Source organism: Tetrao urogallus (assembly GCF_951394365.1).
Source record: "Tetrao urogallus genome assembly, chromosome: 3".
Taxonomy (NCBI): domain Eukaryota; kingdom Metazoa; phylum Chordata; class Aves; order Galliformes; family Phasianidae; genus Tetrao; species Tetrao urogallus.
The window spans coordinates 23,930,326-23,948,364 of record NC_136815.1 but is presented as its reverse complement, the minus strand read 5'-3'; the positions used below and the strand labels follow the sequence as shown (position 1 = coordinate 23,948,364).

General features: G+C 37.1%; 1 protein-coding gene across 1 annotated transcript in view; it reads left to right on the top strand.

Annotated features, from left to right (window-relative positions):
* SLC26A7 (solute carrier family 26 member 7) overlaps positions 1–18,039 on the top strand; it is a gene marked incomplete at both ends in the record, with an annotated part of 54,637 nt that overhangs the window by 15,565 nt on the left and 21,033 nt on the right. The window contains 6 exon segments of the mRNA XM_079533194.1: positions 2,720–2,884; positions 9,021–9,173; positions 10,195–10,277; positions 11,567–11,714; positions 13,769–13,882; positions 17,099–17,176. Of these exon segments, the coding sequence (XP_079389320.1) occupies positions 2,720–2,884; positions 9,021–9,173; positions 10,195–10,277; positions 11,567–11,714; positions 13,769–13,882; positions 17,099–17,176 (741 nt within the window).

Genomic DNA, 18,039 nt, shown 5'->3' with positions numbered 1-18,039 from the left:
TCCTGCTCTGCATGTCCCTGCTGGAGCTGGGGTGGGCCAGATGGCCAAGAGAGCCCTTCCAGTCTCAGCCATCCTGATGTTCTGGTGTTCTGTTTTTGTGCTTGGCTTCTGTATGTGTCTGCTTATGCCAGTGAGTGTATCACACCTCTGCATTTTGTGCAGAACACTTGTAACAGAAAAAAGTCCTTTGAGCATACACACTTGGGAGTGCAATGCTCAGAGCCTGACAATCTCTTACATCATCCTTCTTGTGTGTTAGAGGCCAAAATGCCTACAGCAGGATGCTAGTGACTGCATTTGATCTAAGTTCAAAATCCAGTGCAGAAAATTGTTCTTAGCAAAATCCCATTAGGTGTGTAAATCCGCTTCCATTTTCTCTTTCATTCTGAAAAGTACTGCCTTTGCATATGCCTTAAACTGTCCCAGGTGACTTATCTCAGCCTCTGCCCTGTTCAAGCTGGACTGCAATGAGAACTAGAAAATCCTCTGTATGGGTCTTCAGAATGTGTCTGGCAGGGAGCTGAGCCAAGTACATGGACTTCTCTCCGAGGTCAGTAAGGCTACATTTATTACAATCCTGCTAATAAAGTTGGTGCTTGTGCTGCCACCAATGCTTCATGTAAGCAAAATGATCAGAGCATCTGCCTGGGACACAGAGAAAAGATTACAATACTTATTTTCCATATCCCAGAGGATACTCATCAGTGAAATTTGGGTGGAAGTCCAGATCAAGATTGTGAATAAATTTTGCCATCATCTTAGGTCAGTTTTTTTCACCTCGATTCCAGTCTTCTGGCTAGCAGTTGCTGCAATTACCGGATAAAGAGACAAGGAAAATCTTGTTGTAATTGAGAGCTATGACAGTGATCTGTTTCTTTTCATCAGGCTAAATTAGAAGTTAATGGATAGCTTGGAATAAGATATGGCATTCTGAGATAAAAATATGATGTATTTTGGGGAAAGAGATTTCCATTAAAGGCGTCCTGTATTACAAAAATTCATCGAATTGTCAGGGCATTTGGGATGATACTTCTCTGGGAAAGGAGTAGACCTTTGTTTTGGTGTCTGCCCATAAACATGTTTCTTTATACCAAAACACGGTGTTCTAATCACAAAATCACACACACACACACACACAAAAAAAAAAAAAAAGGGATGAAGTGTCTCTCTCCTAAACAGCTGATTCCCTCTGAGAAAGAACAGGCTGAGACCTGAATCAATTTGGCTAGAAAAGGAGTTTGACACTGTTTTTCCAGTAGCCTGGCTAAGCACTCTAAGCACATTCCTTGTGGTTGACTTCATTTTCTTAGCCTAGGAACCAAATGATCTGAAGGAGGACCACCACGTCTTACTCTGAGTAGAGCTCAAAACAAAACAAAACAAAAACGAGCAAAAACCCAGCACCTTCCAGACCATGGAGTTTGAGGGTTTTAAGGTTTGTTCTCCAAAAGTGAGTTCATGCAACAGGTAACCATTATCAGACTCAATTACTTTGGACAGAAAGTTTGAGATTAGTCATTTCCAAAGAGCCTGTTACGTGATAAAAAGTTTTTACTGTCCATAAAGTTAAATTGACTACACAGTGAAAGTGGAATTCCAACTATAATAAACTGAGTTCGTTGTCATGGTAAGTAAGTACTGAAAGTGGACAAGAACTAAAAGGACTTGAATTAATGAACATAGAGGGGTTTGGTTTTTTGCAATTACTCATTTCTCTCTGGCTAACTCTCTATCCTCTTCTTGTAGTTATCAGGTTCAAATTATGAAACAGTAAAGATAGCTACAAGAAAAAGTTCCTTTTGCCTGACGATTCTCCCAGTCCCACAGTCAGTTTTAATACTTTTTTAGAATTTCTTTTTCTTTTGTTGTTGTTGTTGTTTGTTTGTTTGTTTGTTTGTTTTAGTAATCCTGTCTTCCACCACTTCTGTTGTTTACTTTTACTATAATTTTATAAAGTTTGTTGAAACAAGATGCATAACTGTTCAAACATCTCTGATCTTCTGTAAACAAGAATGTTGCCCCATCTTCTGAAGAAAAATCTGTAGCTCCTTTTCTGAATACCTGCAAAACTAGAAACCTCAACGTATAAAGCTGATGCAACTCAAAATACTGGACTGACCATACATGTATTTGACATCTGTGTATGTGTGGGGCCAGTGTGATATCAGGAAGCTTAGGATCTCCCAGAGGAGTGGAAAAGCTGTGGGTTGAAGACACCAATGTTACAGTGCTTGGGACAGAGTAGATCTCCACAGAATTATGCAGTGTTCAGCATAAGGCTCACATCTCTGTAGTATCAGCACCTAATACATTTGGTAGCTATTGACATTACTGACTTTGGGAATCATATTATGGACAAGCTAGTATTGACTAGGTGGTCTGTCAAATATCAGAGGAACAGGAGTCTTAGCATCAGCCTTACTGGAATGTTTGCTTTTCTCATGTATTTGACCAGGGTAGTAAGCAGTGTATGAAAACAGTTTCTTCAAGTCTGCTTTCATTACTAAGTTTAATGTTAGAGTCTGGTAAACCAGTGATGTGAATGAGATGGTGCAGGTGGTTCAGTGGTCCCATTGTAAGCTACATTCATCCTTCAAAGGACTTTTGCTTTCAATCCTCATTTACCTTACAGTTTATTAAAAGGAGCCCATCTCACTGCTCTGTCACCTGGAAGCTGCACATTTTCACCCTTGCTAATGCACATACCCTTGCTCTCCAGGTAGCGATGTTCATGCTGCAGCTGGGCCACGCCACCTTCTTGTTAACAGAACCAGTGATCAGTGCAATGACCACAGGAGCTGCGACGCACGTTGTGACTTCTCAAGTGAAGTACTTGCTGGGAATGAAAATGCCGTACATATCAGGACCGCTAGGATTTTTTCATGTGAGTCCAGTAAAAGAGATGGGTTATTTCATTAGCTTAACCTTTTCTTAAATCATGATACATTTTAAAAAAATTATGTATATGTGAAGAATTTGTGAAGTATGTGTGAGAAAGAACTGATGTAATACCAAAATCTTCGTTTTATTATTTCTTTTCGTAGAAACAGATTAGGAAAACTTGATGAAGAATTAGCAAGACTGGGTCTTATTTTGAAAAGATAAGGAAACTACATTTTCAGTATATGTGTATTACAGCATCAGTAATTCCCTTCATTATCTTTAGCAATGAGACATTCATCATCTACTAAAATATTTGTTAATTCTTCAAAAGCTTTTTCATAAATACTTCTTAATGTAAGCAGCCATCTGTTTTTTCTTTCTTTCTTTCTTTCTTTCTTTCTTTCTTTCTTTCTTTCTTTCTTTCTTTCTTTCTTTCTTTCTTTCTTTCTTTCTTTCTTTCTTTCTTTCTTTCTTTCTTTCTTTCTTTCTTTCTTTCTTTCTTTCTTTCTTTCTTTCTTTCTTTCTTTCTTTCTTTCTTTCTTTCTTTCTTTCTTTCTTTCTTTTTTTAAGTAGGTTTTCCAAGGAGGCTGTACTTACATATGGGCATATTAGTATCTTGTAGAATTGACAGTGTTAAGTACAACAGCCAGGAAATAATCAAAACACACATTATGAGCATTAATAAAGAACAGCAGTGATAGAAGGAAATATTTCCATGTTGGTGTGTTGATGATATCATAAATGAGGTAATACAAATGCTTTGAAAGAAATCTGTTCCCTTATCCCTTGTATATTTTAATGCATATGAAAAAGTTCTTTGCCTTTCACTTCAGTTTTGAAATCAACCCTCTTTGAGCATTTTCCAGAATAAAAAATCTTGATAGTTTTTTTTTAAGGTTTTCAATTGCTCTGTAGAATTGCATAAAAACAAATAAATAAACAAAAAACCCTCTGTACAATTTAAAATAATAACAAACAAGGAAGCCTCTACATTTAGAAAGAACAATTTTACCATACATATACTTCAGAATGTTTCTGGTGTCTGTTTAGACTTGTGGATTGCTTCAAGAAACTCCAGTATTTCAGTCCCCAGCAGTGAATTTGACACTGTGTCTCTTGATATTTTTTTTGCTCCAAATTCATGAAACAAGGGAGTAGGTTTTTGCTTACTTTTTGTTTTCTTTCTTCAAACCACTTCCCACCCACAGATCCCATTGTTATGTTTTAGACAGCCTTTGGGTTGAGAAAGCAAGAATAAGGATGTTTAATAAAGTGTAACAGGAGGGTTGAAAGTAGAGCAAGCCATTGAAATGTGTTCTTTTACAGCAAGTGAGATCACAATTAAATATGTAAAAATGAGCTTTGTGTATGGAGAATGAATATATTACATCTGCATCAAGCATGTGGGATTTTTGTGTTTACACATAGCTTGAGTAATGTATTACATTTCATTTTCCCTGTGTATGGTTTGTAAGACTGCAACTGTGCTGCACGTTGCAGAATCAGTGGAGATTTTACAAATGGCAATGGCTGGATGAAGGTGAGAAGGAAAATGATGAGGGAGGGTTGCATGTGAAATCTGATGTTCACAAGGGGCAATGAGAAAACTATCAGTAAGTTTTACTGAAAACAGAAAGCCATATCTGTATTTGCCCTTTATCCTTCCACAAGTTTCTATGGAATGCAGCACTAAAAAGTGAACTCCTGCAATGTAAGAAGCCTACTTTGCAAAATTGGATCTTTTGTGGTTACGTTGCAAGTTGGTTGCAAAATCCTTGTGGTTGTGCTGCAAGTTGGCCGAGAAAGTCTTCATGTTCACACTATTCCACTACCAGTCTTTTGCCTTTCTTCTCTTATTCTTTTTCTATTCTTTCCCTGTCCAGCTCACAGCAATTGCCTGCATGATTTTCCCATACAATGTGTTGTATTTCTTAAAAATAATAATAATAATCAAAAAGAGGCATTTTTTAAAATGTAACAAGGTCACCTACTCTCAGACAGAACCAGGCATTTTAACACAAGTGTTGCTTTTCTTTTTCTTTTTCTTATTTTATTTGTTTCCGTTTCCATACTCATTTTTAAAGCTAATCTTTTGGATTTTCACGTATGCAGTTTAAATAAAAAAAAAGTCAGGATTTCATTAATCTACCAGAATGCACATTCCTTCTCGAGTATAAACCATGACAGTGTGCCCTATTACCATTTAATATTATGTGAAAATTGGGTGAAATTCAAAGCAGTTAATTTCCCATGAGAACAGAGACATTATGTGTGTATATATATGTGAACAAAGTTACAAAGTTGCTTTTTTTTACTTATTTTCAAATTTACATCAAGTCACTCATCTAACTGCATTGCTTCAATTAAAATTCTTTGCATGATAATAACAATAAAAATAAAGAGACAATCAACTAAATATATTACTGTATTGTAAAAATTTTGTTAGCTATATAATGACACAAAATATTCTCTACATTGCAATATCACACTAAATTCTACTACAGATTCTAAATTACTTCAATGTGTGTGTCATTAAGATGTATAAAATACTGAATTCCTAGTGATTTTTGTGATGAAAACATCTGCAAATATTTCTTCTGAATCAGATTACAATTGTAACTTGAGTTTTAGGTGCTTATATTTAGCGCTCACACTTTTATGTTGGATGAGCACAGGAATCGAATGGACAGTATGAAATCTGAACTGAAGAGTGCAGATTGATGGCTTTAGTACACATTAACCACATGCAGGTTTTTCCTCTGAAGAAACAGTGAGTGGTCTGTGAAATGCTCTGCTTGCTTTGCTGATATCATCATGAAGTGTGTTTTTAGGGCTTCAGGGAACGATTACCAGGGAATAGTCAGTGGTAGCTCTGGAGTCTGATGTGGTAATTGATGTAATATTTATACATATTACTGCCAGATTTGTTTCAGTTTATTACAGACACTGATATTTCTGATATCTTTTTTAGAAATGCCACGTTTTGGGGACATGGCTGTTTGTTGTTAGCTCAATGAATGAAGTATTGACTTTTTATTTGCTGATGTAAAGTACGTATTGAAGGGTAGGGCTTAGAGAGAAACATCAAATAATACTGCAAGCTGTTCAAGTAAAATGTTTGTGGAAGTACAATAAAGGTATGAAAAAACTTTAACTCAAGAGTGATGCATCCCAACAAAGAGGAAGTCAGGCAAAAATGCCAGAATGCTTGAATGGATGTACAAGATCCTGGCCACACTTAACACAAAAAAGAAACCTACAGAGGATATAAGCAAGGACAGCTAACCTTGATGGAGTACGGAGACATTGCCTGAGCAGTCAGTGATCGAGTAGGGAAGGTTAAAGCCCAGATGCAATTGAATCTGGCTTGGGAAGTCAGAGGCACCAAGAATGGCTGACACACGAGTATATTAGTGACAAAAAGACTAAGGGAAATGTGGTCCCTATGTTGAATGAAAAGGGAGACCTTGTTACTGTGGGCAGTGAAAAGGCCAAGCTACTGAATGCATTCTTTGCCTCAGTCTTTACCAGTAATTCAGGCCTTTAGAAATCCCATGTCCCCGAGGCCAGCCTGAAAGACTGGTGCATCGAATATGTAATCTTGGTGGAATAGAATCAGGTCAGAGATTATTTAAGAAAATTGGGCATTTGTAAGTCCATTCGCCCTGTTGGGAGTGCTGAGGGATCTGGCAAATGAGACTGTGAGTCCACTGTATATAATCTTGATGAATGCAAAGGGGAGAAGTGTCTGAAGGCTGGAGGAAAGCAAATGGACTGAGGCCCATGTCAACTGCAGCTGTCCTGGCATTCTGAGATGTTATGAAAGCTCTAGAAGCTTGGGCTAGATATTAATAAAAATAAAAGGAATCTTCCTTTTATTTAATTTGTAAAGAGAGATGTTCTAAAAGCTTGTGCACATTTCTTAGTAATCTTTCATTAAAATTATATTTATTCACCCTGCATTAGATCTCAGTTTTTCTAAGCAAAAAAAATTAAATTAAACAAAAAATACGTAGATAGCTAAAGCTGACAATGCTCATTAGGAAAATAAAAAATAAAAACAAAGCAAACGAACCAAAAAAAAACCAACGTCACTTCGACAATTAAGAATTGTTCTATTTTCTTACCACTTTATCTTTGATATAGCTCAACCTTCCCTATGTTTGTGGGTGCAGTTTGCAATGTAGTTTTTCTAGATTGCCTTCCTTTGTCCTAATTAATCACAGCTTCTGCTGGGTGCCAAGCCAAGGCCTGTGCTCTCTTGACAATGCATGCTTGGAAGATCATGTGTATGCAGATTATTTGCAAGCCACATTAAGACATAGTTCACATTGTCTGATGACAGTGGGGAAATATGTGATTAAAAATTGGGTTGATTACCATATTCATTACATAGGTATATCACGTTATTTAATAAGTTGTTTTTAAAATGTTTTTCAGGGGTTCTGATAAATGTTTGTGCTGGGTTATGCCATTCATCCTTAATCAAAAACCTACGGCCTATATTTCAATGGAGAGGACTTCCCTTTATGAGAAAAACTACATTTCTTCTGTTTTTCTTTCTCCATTTTTAGAGTTTTTTTATTATATTTTCAGTTTTTTACCCCTTATAGATTATAAAGATCATCTTAGAAGTAGTAAGAGAGGAAAAATCAGGAAGCCATTAATAATATACTCATGCAAAAAAAGCATAATCTCTTCAGTGAGTGACAGAATCAGAACAGGGGAAAAAATTATCATCACATTGACTGTCTTTCTGCTAGAACAGTGCTCTTTCCCAAGATAATTTATCTATTCTTTTTCCCTTCCTAATATAAATGTATGTATTTAAGCTCCAAACTGTCAAACTTTGTTAGCATTATGCATTTATTTGGAAATAGGCTCTGTGAGGCAGAGGATTATTAATATCAACTTTGATTAAATTACAAGTATGACTTTTCATTTATTGTATTGACCTTAGAATAAATAGAATCATGGAATCCTTGAAGTCGGAGGGGACCTTTAAAAACCATCTAGTCCAGCTCCTCTGCAATAAATGGAGAGACATCCACAGCTAGATCAGGTTGCTCAGAGCCTGGTCCACCCTGGTACCTGGGATCTTAGTTGTTGCTAGGAAAAAACAACATTTACTTATATTTTATTTCAAGCGTAAGTTCCCTGATTTTATTATCCTTCATGCTGTGGTTTTAAGGGAAGTTACTTGTGAAGCAGCCTGAAACTACAGCCTAGATTTTAACTTCTTTTTTCTATACAGTTTATATTTTGGGCTATGCAACAATTCCTAAAATCTTAATGCAGAATTTAAATGTTTAAGCCTACCTTGCTTTTTCTCCACCTTGCATCTTTATAAAGCATGTGCATTACTTTCATTTTCATGCTTCTTTGTTCCTCTAAGCAGTGGACTTATTTTGCAGCTTTCAACTTAAAACTTCATGCTAGAGACAGAAACAGAGCTGAGTAGATAGCATTAGTCATTTAGTCAACAGTGCCTACACACAAAGCATGACAGGCAATTAGTGTGTGCAGCATCTGGACCTGATCAAAACATGCGTCATGGAGCACTGTTAGTGAAATGGCCATGAGCAATCAACAGGGACACTGAATGTATCTTGCTCTGTACAAAATATTTGGATGGACTCCCCAGAGTGCTGGAGAGGTGGCCCTGAAAAGAGCAATCATCTGGGAAGATTCCTCTTGCTTCCCGTCCCAGCCACTACTGCATCTTTCTTTCCTTTTTTTTTTTTTTTTTCTTCCACTCTCTCCTTCTCTTTCTCTTCTTTCTGTCTCTTTAATTCTTTCCTCAGATCTCACATTTGCTATCAGTGTTGGTGGATGTCATGTGCTGTAGGCACAAATAATGCATCTTTGTGCAAATTTCTCTCAGTGTTTTTATGCTTAATTCACTGAATTTAATAAAACAGGGAAGGAAAGGACATATATCAGATTTACTGGAATTTTCTTGCTTCTACAGTCAATAGAAATGTATAAATTGTTGATGACAGATCTCTTGGAGTACTGATCCAGCTCACCCAGGTAATTCAGACATTTGAAGTATAGAAAATACCATACCGTGTGACCTGGAATTACGTATTCTGTAATTTGTGAATATAATCTGTTGTTCATCTCAATCACTGCAGATTTATGCCTACGTATTTGAGAATATCAGATCGGTTCAGCTAGAGGCTTTACTTCTCTCCTTGCTGAGCATTGTGGTGCTTGTTCTTGTTAAGGAATTGAATGAGAAATTTCAGAGAAACATAAAAATTGTTCTTCCTATCGATCTAGTTTTGGTAAGTAGGAAGCCAAATATCAGACTTTTTGCTTTATAGAGTTTTCAGTGGCTCAACTAATTCCCTGAAGTTTTTTATGTTTTCTGTAGTTACTAACACCTGCCACTTATTAAATGAATGGCTAATTTTCATGGCTGTATATTAAATGCAATAACAAGAAAGAGTTTGGCTAAATAATTAAGAAAGAAGTGACATATGTTCCCAATTTTTATAATATTTTTACTACTTTTTTGCATAATTACAAGCGCATGAGGTCTAGAATGTTAAACTATAAGAAGCTTAATGTAGAAAATGAGAAGTAACTGATATAACTCCAGGCAAGCATCGTGCTGAGTAGTTCTGACTTAGATATTGCATATTATTTATCTGCAGCAAAGTTAAATACCAAAGTTAAATACAATACATAGCATGATGTACTACAGCATGTTCCTGTTCTGGGATTTCTGTGGTCAGCTCACAGAAGTATGGGAAATGAGCTTGAACCTCCTCAGGGCCAAACTTTCCAATCTCTCAGCAAGGTTTATACCTGCTGAAACATAAATTGAGAGGTAACCACATCTTATTCTGCTGGGTTGTGTGCTGAAGTCGATATTGCCACTTGGGATCAGAGAGCATGAGCTGAACCGCACACTCAGGTGCACCTCAGTTATGGTAACAGTTTTGAATTACTTTAAACTGCGAATGGCAGTGGTTTGAGCCATGTGCTGCACAGGGGCAGTTTGATGAAGACTGGCAAGTGGCTTTTCAGATTGATTTTATTACCAACGAGCATCTAAATTCCTCTGTCATAGTCTTTCCTCAGACATGCTTTCTAAAACTGTTATTGTGTCCAGATCATTTCTTTTGCCTCACTTCCAGATTTACTATAATTTTAGTTATAATACTTCCCTGTCTTACTGGATTAGTGTAAAGACACATGCATGAACACTGTCATATTCTCAGCTCTGGTGGTAACGTGGACTATGTGAGAACCTGAAAGCAATAGAAAAGTAATGTATTTTTTCTATATTGAATCAAATAGATAATTGCTACATCCATTGCCTGCTGCTATGCCGATATGGAATACGTCTACGGGCTAGAAGTTGTGGGGCATATTCCTCAAGGGTAATATGGTTTTTATTAGTTTCTGGCTTCTCAATATGCTTAGATCTACGAACAGCTTGTGAGGAGGTCAGAGTAGTTTTTTGGAGTAAGAAATAGCAAAATCTATAATTTTCATTCATGACCTTCTCGAATACTCTCTCACAATTCAATCTCACACTAACAAGGAGTATTGATGTAGTCTTAAAAATGCAGACTTTTTTGTACATTTTCATAGGTATCTCATTACTTTATGCAGTAAGGTAGCTACTGTATACCTGATGATGGCTAATGGATGTATGTCAGGAGGGCAATCTACTAGATTACTGCTACCTGTGTTTTGTGTAAGAGAGGACTGCAGTGAGATAAGCCTGTAGATTGCACCAATGAGTTCTTCTCTACTCATTTATACAGTAATTTTAGAAAATGTGGTTTCTGAAGAGAAGGATTTAGCTATAGAAGAGCATTCTGACTATGGGCAGTGATACATTTTCCTCCATGAGTTTGAAAAGAAGGAAAAAGATATTCAGTATAATTAGCTGTGAAAACAATTAGATTAGGTGTTAGGGAGAATGTTCATACTCCAAGGGCTGGTAAGGAACAGCACAGCTGTTCTATAATCTCCCTCTTGGAGATTGTGGGGTTTCCCTAAGTTTCACAGGGCAAGCTCTGACTGCATGTGTGGCAGATTGCACTTATGTAAAATAAAGGAAGTTGCTGAGGAAGAAAATTATTTTTAACTCTTTGGGTATGCTATTACAGGCTACGTGTTTCTGAGGCTGAAACAATGTTATTGTACTCCTTCTGATATGCGCTATGGGCAGTTAAATTGTACTGATACAGCTTTAATCAGAAGCTTATTTTCTGTCTAACCTCACATACCAAGATTCTTTAGTGTTGAAAAACATAAGCAGAAAGCTGGATCCCTCCCACATATCTTTAGTGCTCGCTCACCTGAGATATCTAACTGCTTTGTCAGTGGAGATCATTAGAAACTTCAGGTGTTCTGAGATCTGAGGGGACATAATTTGCTCTCAGAAGAGTCTGACATCTTTTTGAAGAGTACAGAGATAGTTTGGTGTGATTCGGTTCTTAACTGCGGGGTTTTATAGCATTAGAAAATCGCCATTAGATGGAGTAAGTTTCCATACTGAATGCTGATGATGAGATGCTGAATACTAACACTGTTCCAACTAATCTAAAACATAATAAATGTCTGAAGTATTAAACAAAATTAACCATGCATGCAAAGACTGTTTCTCTTCTATTGTCAAGAATAACAGAAGTATTGAGGCTATCTTTATTTTTTACAGGCTGCCACCACCAAAACTGCCATCCATGAATGTCCTATCTGAGGTAGTCACAGAAGCTTTTGGGGTAGCACTGGTTGGTTATGTAGCATCACTAGCTCTAGCCCAAAGCTCTGCTAAAAGGTTTAATTACACTGTGGATGATAACCAGGTAAAGTTCTTTCTCTTTACTTAAGGAGACCAGAAGGTCAGTAAGCTATAAAACTCATTTACCATTTTGGAGAAGTGTTATGGATGAAAGCCCAGTAAGCATAAATTCTGCATGACATCCTGAGGCCTTCCAATGATTACTGTGGAACTCATATCTAGTCCAAATCAGCTCTGTAGAATATCCTATTTGGATGAGCTACACTTTTTGAGGAAATGCATCCTTCAAGGATAATCTCGTAATGCTGCATTTCATGCAGACTGTAGCTAATTTAGGTGTTAATGTGTCTTCCCAGTGTTTCAAGGTGTGACAGCTTTTCTTCTGGCAGCTGAGATCTTAAAGGCCAGCTAAGATTTTAAACCAGTGATTGATTAAAAGAAAGAAATAAATTAGGTACTTACTGCCCTAGGAAATATCTGATGTTATAAAATAAGATTATTCAATGAAGAAGTCTCATCTGAAATTAAGGTTTATTTATCTAAAAGATGCAGGATGATTTCAGAGAGCACTGCTAAATTTGCAGCCACAGGAGCTCTCTGTTTAGAGTTCCACTCTGCAGTATGCTAGCTTAAATAAAAGTGGGATGATTTCTTCCTGCGCTACCTCACTACTGGTCATGGTGGGTAGGCAACTTCAAGGCAAGTGGGAATCCATGGAGTCAATAGTTCAAACACTGGTAAGAAACACTCCTAACTGGCAATAAATGCTGTGTGATGAGAATTCTGCTCCCAACTTCCTGTTAAATGATTTGGGATAGATGACATAATGTTGTATGAAGAGCAGTTGGTTTTGCAGATGAAGACCTATCTGAACATCCCATCTAGACAGATTGGCCTTGCTATATCAGTGCGTATCTTTTGCAACTCTCGCTACCATTGGAAAATAAGGCAACAATATTCTTATCTACTCAGGTGCCTAAAAATTTTTCTGAAATGAATACATTATGCCCTGATTTTCTGTCGGTGCTGAGGAGCAATGTTTTCTAGGGAGCACAGCTTAGTGTAAATTATGCCTTAGGACAATGTGCTGTAGTGCCTAGAGGGCACTAAACTGAGTACAGCAACCTGTGTGTCTTATCGTACTTTTGGAAAACCTGTAACTTTTACTGCTTAACTACCGAAATGGTGGAAATTATGTGTATGTCTGCAGAGGATAATGGAGCAAAGAGAAAACCTACATGAAAACAGAGCAGGCAGGGCAACATGGTGGTAAAGCTGCACTGCATTCACGAGCCAGGCACAGTTCTTTGCACGGTGTCATGTGTGTGTACAAGTCTATCTGAGGACTTCCATGGTGTTCCTCTCTGGTGCTGTGAAGACTGACCCACCATGATGTGTTTCCCTGGCTAGATATGACATCATATATGTATCAAGCACTTTGGCAGCACCAGTGTCTTTGTCACATTGTCCTCAAGGGATGGATGAGCTCCTCCCAGAGTAGAGCTGGAATACGAGGTGGCTTCCTCGGTGCATTCTTTCTTCTTCTGTACTAGTTGTTTGTACATACTTGCATTTTGCTTGTGAAAATACATAGAATGCATTTTTAATGAAAGAGAGTGTGCAGATAGTGTTACTATCATACTTCACTTTCACTAATGCATATATGAAAAAAAATCAGTGGCTATCTTCTTCCAGTAGAGTCATAAGCCAGAAAAAACCTGGACACTGTCCAGATCCCACTACTTGAGCCTCTGGCCTGTTAAAAAGCAGATGTGGATCAAGATGCAGCTATTTTTGCTGAATTTTGTGTTCAAAACTCAGCAATATCATTTATTCTGTGAAAAAAAAATGCATCTCCTGTTTTTGGTGAATCTAGTTCAGTAGTTACTTCAAATTACTTTCAAGTTACTTCTGAGTTGTGTACTGAATTTCTGAATATGTACTGGGAGATGTTTTATTATGTACATATGTTGTGTTTTTTTCGTAACAATTATGGCCATCCTCCATCTTGGCTAATATTTTCATTGAAGATTGCTTTGATGGCAAGAAGCATTGAAATGATGCAGCAATAGGAAAAAAAAAAAAAAAAGAAACTCATTCTTTTTAACAACTTTGCAGGAACTTTTGGCTCATGGCCTCAGCAACGTGATTCCTTCATTTTTCTTTTGCATACCAAGCGCGGCAGCGATGGGACGGACGGCACTGTTATATAGCACGGGCGCCAGAACACAGGTAATGGGATAGAGTGCTGTAAGTGGAAGGACACTGACCATGCTGCTCTGGACACTGGAGCTTGCTCTGATTAATCCACTGCATTCCACCATCCTGCAAAATCCCTATCAATTTTAACCATCTGCATGGAATTACGACTGTTTGGCAACAGTCTTAATAGAAAAACTAATGGTTCCACTTCTGCATTTTTACCTGTCTAATTTGATATGAACTTTAAAGTCTGGGACAGTATGGAGGTGAGGGTGTTGTTTTTTCAGATTGCAGGAAACTACACAAGAGCCCTTTCAGTTTTGTGCAAATTTGTCAGCACTGTAACAAAAGTGCCCTCTAATGGCATCTAGTGGATTTATTGGTACAGGCTAACCTAAAGTGTTGGGTTGTGTGTTTGTTTTTTTTTTTTAATTATAATTAGTGATCCTATATGATTTTCAAAAGAAAATGAATGTAATGTTAAGAGTTGCTCCTAAAAGAAACAATGTGCTAACTTCTGTTCTGTGTCTTGGTGTATTTCTTCTGACTCTCACAATGCATTCAGACCACAGATATGGCATATAGTTTTCTCAGGATTTTTTTTTTTTGCATTCTGTTTGAAATGAAACTCAAAAGTTCCCATGGCAGTACCTCGGGAAACAGGGAATTGTAACTGAAGAAAATACTCACTGTGGTTCTGTAGTGTCGTAACCTGTCCAATCTGTGCCTGGGAGCAAGAGAGGCAGCTAACTCGGCACCATGTCGGTGAGCACTGAACACTGCCTCTTTGTCCGTACTGTGAAATTCAGGAGTCCATCAAGGCCATCCTATCGTATAAATGCTGTATCCTCAAGAGTTTGTTGCCATTGTCCTTTTATAACTCCTGCCCTTGCCTGTATAAAGGTCATTAATTATGAAAAGAACAGTAAAGGGATGTGACTGCCAAGGAAAAGCACAGTCTGTAGGTGGTGATTCTTCCTGTCTATATCCTACAATTGTTTCTCTTGCAGACACCACAATAGTAAGAAATGATACAAGGTTTTATTTCAAAACTATGCATGTTAATTACTTGCTAATTAGCCTACACACTTCTCTGAACTCTGTTAATCATAATGAATAATTTATCAAATAATCATCTTTAAAAGCATTCATATGCAAATAGTTTAGCTGCCATTTTGCTATTATCCACTTCAGATTTTTTTAGTTAGATTCAGTGTTGTACCATGTGCCCTCACCATCACTGACATTCTCTTCTATTACGTGTTCATATCTTTCCAAATTAAAGTTTTCCTGCATCATGACTTTTCTAAGACAGCTAATTAACCTGAATGCATATAGGGCATCTGAGCAGTTAGGCTCTGGAACATATAGACAAAGGCCCCATTAGAAAGTCATTCAAGATATAAGATGGAAAAACAAACCACTATGGCTTGAAGTCAAAGTGGGAAGTCCATGGTAAGAATAATGAATATCTGCTAGGTTTTATCCAGAAGTTTCATAGTACAGCAGAATTTGCATCCACAAATTAGTGTGGTTGTGCAGCAGCATTATGACAGTACTTGAAATTATAATATTCTCTCACCTGTCTTCTTTGCCTATGTCTTAGAAAGCAATATATTCACTCCTGCCCATTCTTTTGGAGCTGTCTAGGCAGAATGAGCAACTAAGAAGAATAACTGTCATAGATGTTTGTCAGATCACAGACAAAAAGAAAAGCAATGGCTTGCTTTGCATACACAAAAGGACATGACAGAAATATGTGCAGCCTGCTTTTCTCCAAAGACCAAACTTCAGATTCAGGGATGTAATTTATTCTTCACTGCAGGAAGACAGGAATCCAGACCCTGCCATACTGTCAAGTTTTCTATTTGAGTAGTTGGACTTGGTGATCCTGAAGGTCTTTTCCAACCTGAAAGATTCTGTGAGCTGTGATATTCTTTCTGAAAAAAGAACAGAAGTGAAGAACTATTTCTTCGACTGAGCAGTGTCCTTCAAGTACAATCGACACGTTGTTTTTTATGTTTTGAACAGGCAGAGAAAGGCAAAAATTCCTTGTGACTCTGCCAGCAGATTTTGCATCCCTTTTTCTGTAAAAACCCTATCTATCTCTCTTGATGGTATTTTAAAGTATGTCATGGCTCTCATTTTCTACTCTTTCAACAACTTACTTGTTTTTATTTTTAACAACTTGTCTCTTAAAATGAAACAATTATTTTAGTGTGGAAAAATTTTATCAATATAAAAATAAACTAAGCATCTGTGTACTTACCATCAAAACCTTCTGTGAATCTGGACTGTATCTTAGCACTTATTCAAGTGTCCCTAGCAGGGATTTGTTGAGGTGTTGATGGTTAAGTTGGTGAGGTGGTGATCAAGAAACATGGAGGTGTGATGCTGAGGGTCATGTTTGTGGGCATGGTGTGGATGGGTTGATGATTGGGCTGGATGATCTTAGTGATCTTTTTCAACCATAATGATACTATTTATTTACTATTTGTTTGTTATCAAGACAGAAATGCCGTACTTTGTGAACAGTCAGAGTAGAGTGGGAGACAACAATAACAATGTAGTTCTCTAACAGATTAATTCAAAGAGTACTGTGAAGTAACATATAATCTGTAGACCACGTTTGTTTAGATTCATGTTGCTTTCATTAATTATCATTATATATATATATAATATCAACATAATATTATATAATTTGCTGCTGCATTTTCTAAAGTAAAATACATAGCTTCTATAACATGCTGAGTGGTTTCTGACCGGACACAGTATCTTCAAGTACTCATCCCAGTGAAAGAAGTTAGAAAACTTATCTGGTGCAAAAATCATGACACAGTTCTTCATATACAATTTTTGCTCAGTGCAATACCAAATCTGTGATTTGATGCAACATAGAGTATAATTTTGTAATCATGTTACAGGATGACTGTGTGTGCTGCAATAGGTCTAAAATGAGATGTTACACAACACACATACCATTTAATAACTCTGTGAGTGGAGCTATGGTTTGTGCCTGCTGACATCAGGGTCAAACACAGTTACTGGTATTCCTTATTGTGTTTTCACTATACTTGAATAAAGGTAATCACCTCAGATAAAAACTGAAATTGCATAGTTAAACAACCTGTAAATACCTGGTATCTTCAACATCTCATTCTTGCCTCTGTCTACCATATATGGCAATAATGCTTTTTTACTTTTGTGTGTGCTTGAGTGATTGGATTTTCATGTTTTTTGTTTTAGGTGGCTTGCCTTATCTCTTGTGCATTAGTTCTTGTGGTGATCTACACGATTGGAGCAATGTTGTACTGGCTGCCCATGGTATGGTACTATCACTTCCAGTATTTTATAAAGACTGAGTTTCTTTGAGGGAAAGATGGTACTATATCTGAAACAACTCTCTTTAACTTCAATGGGACAAAGAATAGCGAGGGTAGAACGTGTCCCAGAATCATAAAATACAGAGTTGACTGCATAATACATGTAGAGTCTACACATATGTAGCTCCATATAAGCCTATCACACAGCTATAAAATAAAGCATTTTTCTTCTACTTACTTTTGGCATGTAGTTTGTGAGAAATCTACATCCAGACTGTTATGGACAGATTGGCAGAGCTGAATAGAAATTAATGAAGATCCACAATTTTACTCCAGTAACGCATATGATGTATGATTTTGCTTTTTAAATAAATGTAACACACATGATTGAAGATAGAGATCTTAGTTTAATTAAAGCTCTTTTATCTCTGTCAAGGGATGCACCCTTTACATTCAGACTGTAAAGCAGTATGGTCAGGTGTTTTTTCACCCCTTCCCACCTCCCTATTGCAAGTCTCTTTTTCTCCACCCTTCTTGAGTTCCTGAAGACTTCATCCTTCTCCCCATTTTTTCTGATTTGGAGAACAATAAATTATTGTGCCTGCCACAAAGCTAATCGATGTTGTTGGTTTTTTTTCCTTTAAAGTCTTTCCCTAGGTGGTTAGAAAAGGGAATTGAATATTTTCACTGCAGACAATTTGAGTGCTTACTTGCTTTGGAGTCCCTCAGATGTCATTGATATGGCAACACAGAATCTTGGGATGTCTTAAAGTTTCTGTCATTTTCTCATAGTCAGGAGCCATTTAAAATGCCTTCAAGAATGAAAAATTGATTTTGATACTATTATTCTTGCAACAGAAGAAT